Source organism: Triticum dicoccoides, chromosome 2A (assembly GCF_002162155.2).
Source record: "Triticum dicoccoides isolate Atlit2015 ecotype Zavitan chromosome 2A, WEW_v2.0, whole genome shotgun sequence".
NCBI lineage: Eukaryota > Viridiplantae > Streptophyta > Magnoliopsida > Poales > Poaceae > Triticum > Triticum dicoccoides.
Window position 1 is genome coordinate 150,843,416 of NC_041382.1, and position 6,059 is coordinate 150,849,474.

General features: G+C 39.4%; 1 protein-coding gene across 1 annotated transcript in view; it reads left to right on the forward strand.

Moving 5' to 3' along the window:
- The window catches only part of LOC119353932 (formin-like protein 5), a 9,469-nt gene extending 3,673 nt beyond the window's left edge, over positions 1-5,796 (forward strand). The window contains exons 5-18 of the mRNA XM_037620633.1: positions 138-480; positions 923-1,046; positions 1,514-1,585; positions 1,669-1,767; positions 1,847-1,888; positions 2,347-2,478; positions 2,556-2,637; positions 3,220-3,314; positions 4,230-4,301; positions 4,438-4,554; positions 5,013-5,081; positions 5,166-5,232; positions 5,503-5,637; positions 5,678-5,796. Of these exons, the coding sequence (XP_037476530.1) occupies positions 138-480; positions 923-1,046; positions 1,514-1,585; positions 1,669-1,767; positions 1,847-1,888; positions 2,347-2,478; positions 2,556-2,637; positions 3,220-3,314; positions 4,230-4,301; positions 4,438-4,554; positions 5,013-5,081; positions 5,166-5,232; positions 5,503-5,637; positions 5,678-5,796 (1,568 nt within the window). The remainder of the gene's footprint in view (positions 1-137; positions 481-922; positions 1,047-1,513; positions 1,586-1,668; positions 1,768-1,846; positions 1,889-2,346; positions 2,479-2,555; positions 2,638-3,219; positions 3,315-4,229; positions 4,302-4,437; positions 4,555-5,012; positions 5,082-5,165; positions 5,233-5,502; positions 5,638-5,677) is intronic.
- The last annotated feature ends 263 nt before the right edge of the window (positions 5,797-6,059 follow it).

Genomic DNA, 6,059 nt, shown 5'->3' on the forward strand with positions numbered 1-6,059 from the left:
AGGAGCTCCACCACCCCCACCTCCTCCAGGACGACCAGGAGCTCCACCTCCCCCACCTCCTCCAGGCAGACCAGGAGCTCCACCTCCCCCACCTCCTCCAGGCAGACCAGGAGCTCCACCTCCCCCACCTCCTCCAGGCCGACCAGGTGCTCCACCTCCCCCACCTCCACCTGGAGCTGGAGGGAGAGCACCTCCACCACCACCTGCACCTGGAGGAAGGCTTGGTGGGCCTCCTCCACCTCCTCCTCCAGGTGGCCGTGCACCAGCTCCTCCTAGAGCACCAGGCGCTCCACCACCACCAGGAGGCAATCCTACAAACTCTTTAGGTAGAGGGCGTGGTGCTGTACGTCCTCCAGGGTCAGGTTTTGGGCCTGCAGCCGCACGCAAATCAACATTAAAGCCGCTGCATTGGGTCAAAGTGACAAGAGCTATGCAAGGCAGTCTCTGGGAGGAATTGCAGCGAAATGATGACCCACATAGGTAATTTTCTGTCCTCTTGATTAAACATTTAAACATATACTTTCATCTCAAGTATGCTTATTATACATGCAACATTTCCAATGATGTACTCCCTCCGTTCCTAAATATAAGTCTTTTTAGATATTTCAAATGGACTACATACGGATGCATGTAGACATATTTTAGAGTGTAATTCACTCATTTTGCTCCGTATGTACACTTGTTGGAATCTCTGAAAAGACTTATATTTGGGAACGGAGGGAGTGGTTGCTACTTGTTATAAGGTTGAATTCAGACTTCTTAGTTTTAATGCTGTACAGTACATGATTGTAGGATCAATTTTAGACCAAGCCATTGTTCAATATCTTGTAAAGCACTATGCCATGATGATCACATCACCTTAATATCATCAACGTCTTTTGATATTTTTTATCTTAATAATGTGGGAAACTGTTTTCTGCAGTGTATCGGAGTTTGATTTGTCAGAGCTCGAGAGCCTTTTTCCAGCAGCCGTACCAAAAACGGATAACACCTCCAAAACCGACAGAAGAAAATCTCTTGGATCAAAGCCAGAGAAAGTTCAGCTGGTAAGTAAAATGCTAACATTTGGTACTCCCTCTGATCCATATTACTTGTCTTAGATTTGTCAAGACACGTTTTAGTGTTAGATACATCCGTATCTTGACAAATATAAGACAGGTAATATGGATCGGAGGGAGTAATGAAATTCGCAGTATAAAATTTAACTCATTATAGCATGAACAATTTCAGCATTCAGCAATAGACTGTGATTTCTGCCTTGTAATTTCAACTCTTTAGAGTAACTAGATATTCTTTCCCTTTTTGGCGGTGAGAGTACTAGATATTGTAGTGCGAGATTTCTTCGCTTTTTATTTTCTTGATATGATTGCTACCATTTGCTTAGGTACATTGTTACTTAACCCTATAGCATAATTAGATATTACAGTGTATAGTTTTGAGAAAGAACTGGTCTCCCCATCTGATATCCCATTGTAAGCCATGTTTCATCTAATCTAGTAGTATATGTAAATAGATTGAGTTGAGGAGGGCAAACAACACGGAGATCATGCTTACAAAAGTGAAGATGCCGCTGCCAGACTTGGTGGTAAGAATTTGAGCAATGAAAACAAAGATAATATTAAGTATGACATGATAAGATTATTTATTTAGTCACTAAATTTTCAACAGAGTGCGGCACTGGCACTTGATCAGTCTACCTTGGATGTTGATCAAGTGGAGAATCTCATAAAGTTCTGTCCTACGAAAGAGGAAATGGAGCTTCTTAAGGTGAGTATTAGTGCAATGTTGCCTTGCCTCCTTTGTGATCCCATTTTAACACAGCGTCACCTTCCATTTTTCCTGTCAGAACTACACCGGAGACAAGCAACTTCTTGGGAAATGTGAACTGGTAATGATTATCTATGATCTATGACGTTTTTATTCTTTTTGTGGTACTTAATACCAGTATCAGAATGTTTACTGATGTTGTTCTTTCTGAATTTGATCGCCCCAGACTTCTTGAAACATGAAAAACACAACATCTCATATTTGGTTTGGCTTAATCGATCATTATTTTAATTTTACATCAAAACATAGCAACATTAGTCAAAGACATTTATGTTTGTGAGCCTTCTTTTGACTCAAAAGTCCAAGACTCAAAGATCATCTACATCCATTCCTTTGTTTGATCAACATTATCCTGGGCATTTAAAATAGCCAGGTTGGATCTAACGTACACATGTGAGCCTGTTAGATACGAGTGTTAAACCTAATTTTGCATGAAATGTTCTTAGGAGTTACGCACAACAGTTATGCTTACCTATTTGAGTATATCAGTATCCAACAAACTATTGCATTTTGTTGCAGTTCTTCCTAGAACTGATGAAAGTCCCACGAATGGAGTCAAAACTGAGAGTATTCTCCTTCAAGATCCAGTTTGGTTCACAAGTCGCAGATCTTGGGAAAAGTTTGAAAACCATAGACTCTTCATGTAATGAGGTATGTTGAGAGTTAGGCATATTGATTTGCAATTAATCTTCACCTGCTGTCTATTAAGTCAAATTCAATTGTATCAGATCCGAAGTTCTCTCAAGTTGAAGGAAATAATGAAGAAAATACTGCTCCTTGGAAATACGTTGAACCAGGGAACTGCTAGAGGTAATAAGAACTGCCTGCCCTTCCCATGAATGAATATATGAATTTTGTAAGCCTTTTTTATAGCTTGTTTGACAGTATTCTATCATATTAAGGTTCTATTTTTTATACAGCATCCTTTAAGAGTAGGATTAACATATTTTGGTGTATGATGCATTGCAAAGATGATGTGAAGGGAGTTGCACCACTTGAATATTATGTGTGCATACTGTCTCGAGCTAGTCAGTGTCATGCCAAATCATAAAGTTCATATTTTGTCTTACATTACATTAAGTTTGCGGGAACTCCATACAACAACAACAAAGCCTTCAGTCCCAAACAAGTTGCGGTAGGCTAGAGGTGAAACCCATAAGATCTCGCAACCATAAGATTCAAGAACTCCGTACGTTCCTCCAAAATGGGCAATTCGGATTAGAGATTTAGAGAAGGATTACAAGAAACTTCTGTACGGGACCTGTGAAATGAATAGCAGTGATCTTGTAACATTAAGGCATTGACAACTGAAGTCATTAATTGGAGATAGAAATGCATGTGGAGGAAAAGTATCATTCGCTGCCAGGTTCATATCTATATATTTTCTTACAGGTGCTGCAGTTGGCTTCCGGTTGGATAGTTTGCTAAAACTTACAGATACCCGGGCAACAAACAATAAGATGACATTAATGCACTACCTCTGCAAGGTATGCCTTTTACCTGGTCTGTGCTGTTGAGTTCTCATGTGTGTGTTAGTACCCTTTCACCAATAGGTAACTTGTATTGCAAACTCTAATCCATGGCCCGCATTTATTTATTTGTTAAGTGTCATGAAATTCGCTCAGAGCAATGAAGTGTCAGTTCTCATGTGTACGTTAACATCCTTGCACCAATGGGTAACTTGTAGTTGTAAACTATGATCCATGGTCTGCATCAAATTATTTATTCGTTCAGTGCCAGGAGATTCGTTTAGGGCATGAAGTTTTAATTCGATTTCATGGTGGAACTTAGGTTGGCATGGTGTGTTTAATCAACAGAATGGCAGATGGCTATGGCCTGTGCTAGTAACTAGCATATTTCTGGATTTCTGTGACTCTCCGCTGCAAAGTGGATATGGAGATCGGATAAATTAAGGTTTCGGGGTCTTCAGAATCCTAGATATAAGCAAAGCTACATGAAACCTAACAGTAACTCAATAAGCCCTAGTCTTTTATCGAGATTGTATTATGCAACTTCATGTAAGTTTGTCAATCAGTATGGGTTCATCTAATAGTTAAAGCAGTGGCAGAAATCGAACAACTTTGAGCACGTCAGTGTTCAGTCTGCATTGAAATACTAAACCAGTAACCAGGTTATAATACGAACAACTTTGACCTTCAGGTTTCTGAATGTGTTTGTTATTGATTTTAATTGACTTTGCATGACAGTAAAATACAAACTCCATTTAGTTTATGCAATGTGCCAGTTCTGTATCGTAAAGCAATCTACAATCTAAGCATCTGAGCACGGTCACTTGTAGTCCTCGGTCTAATAAACTATAGTTAAGTCAAATGATTTACACATTACCACATTGGTCTCTGTCTCCTATATGCATGCTAACAGAAAGAACATCTTAATATCAGGTGCTTGCTGCAAAATCACCACAGCTTTTGAACTTCCATGTGGATCTTGTTAGTTTAGAAGCTACATCAAAGGTTTGCGTTTTTCTCGTCATATTCTATCAGTTCACTCGCAAAAAATTGAAAAATCTATCAGTTAACTATGTAGCATATGTATTTTTCTGTTCATTTAAGATGCACATGCTTTCGTCTTATTGATGCATTTGAACAGATACAACTGAAAATGTTAGCAGAAGAAATGCAAGCAGTCAGTAAAGGGCTGGAAAAAGTTGAGCACGAGTTTAAAGCTTCAGAAAGTGATGGTCCAGTGTCAGAAATTTTCCGTGAGGTCAAACACTGTCTCATTTGAATTTCAGGTTTTAAAGTTGTTTACATATAGTTAGCTGGTACTCTGACCTTAGAAGTGAATACATCCCTGTAGCTCGAGTGCTCAAACAGTCAGATATGCATTAGTTTTAACAGGATAAATCTGAAGCCAAATTTAAAGGATGTGATATATAATAGCGCAGGTTCCTTTGTTAGTTACCTGATGTTTTGACTCCGCAAGTATTTCTGCATCGTATTTTGTAGATAAATTACCTGATTGTAAATGCGAACCCCATGCCTTAACAGGCTGTTTATGTTCAGTATCCTGAAGGTTCCCTGAATAGTAATTATAATCACAAACTGCGTGCGCATGCATTTCCTTCACTTAATAAATCTTATATGCTGAGTTCCTGATTGTGTGAAGTTGTGGAGTGCATATGAATGTCATTTGGTCTAAACTGGTATTACTTGATTCTGTAGAAACTGAAAGAGTTCACTGATAATGCTGGAGCAGATGTGCAGTCATTGTCTTCATTGTTCTCTGAAGTGGTATGTTTCGTTGTTCGGTTCTATGAAGATTACTTGCCATACATTCTTCTTGTATTTGATTTTCTCGTTTCATTGTTTTGGCAGGGAAAAAAGGCTGATCAATTGATCAAATATTTTGGTGAGGATCCTGTCCGTTGCCCATTTGAGCAAGGTATGATACCAGTTTTATTGATTCATCTTAATGAGTGTGTGCTTGTTATATATTTTTGTAATACCTCTAAAGGTTTATTTCTCATGGAATTTCTACTCAATTGCATATGGTACTTGGGCATGCTCAAACACACTTTCTAGGATATGAATTATTTTCTGAGGATGCAATGGGTTGAAGCATATCTGATCTGTGCAATTTTAGCCATGATGTTCTGTGTGTTTGCTTGCTAACATGCCTCACATTTACTCTATCGTGACCATCCTCTTGCAGTTATGTCTACCCTGTTGACATTTGTAACAATGTTCCGGAAAGCACACGAGGAGAATATCAAGCAAGCCGAGCTTGAGAAGAAAAAAGCTCAAAAAGAGGCAGAAGCAGAGAAGTCTAATAATGCTCAGTTGGCCAGTAAAAATGTATTGATCCTTTTATTTTATATGTTTTGCAGTTTACTCAACCTCAAGCGTTCGTTTATTTATGTTTTTTGATGTGCTCATAGGACTCGAAAGCATCGAATCCAAGCCGACAAGCGAAACAAACGTTAGAGAAAACAAGATCTACAAGTAGGCGAGGAAAAGATGGTGGGTGATCTGAGAGACCAACTCCAGTGTTGTGATTTTGATCTGCCTGCGGGGCAAATGCATGCCCTGTCGGATGCATGCGAAGGACCATGGATTCGCACCGCGTCTTTGAAGGCGAGAAAAGGCGTGTGAATGGACGCAATGACCAGTGGAAGTAGAATGCATCGAAGCAATTGTACAGTACAACAGTACTCCCACCACGGTATGGCACACAGAACTTTAGTTTGAAACAATATACTGAACTGTGCT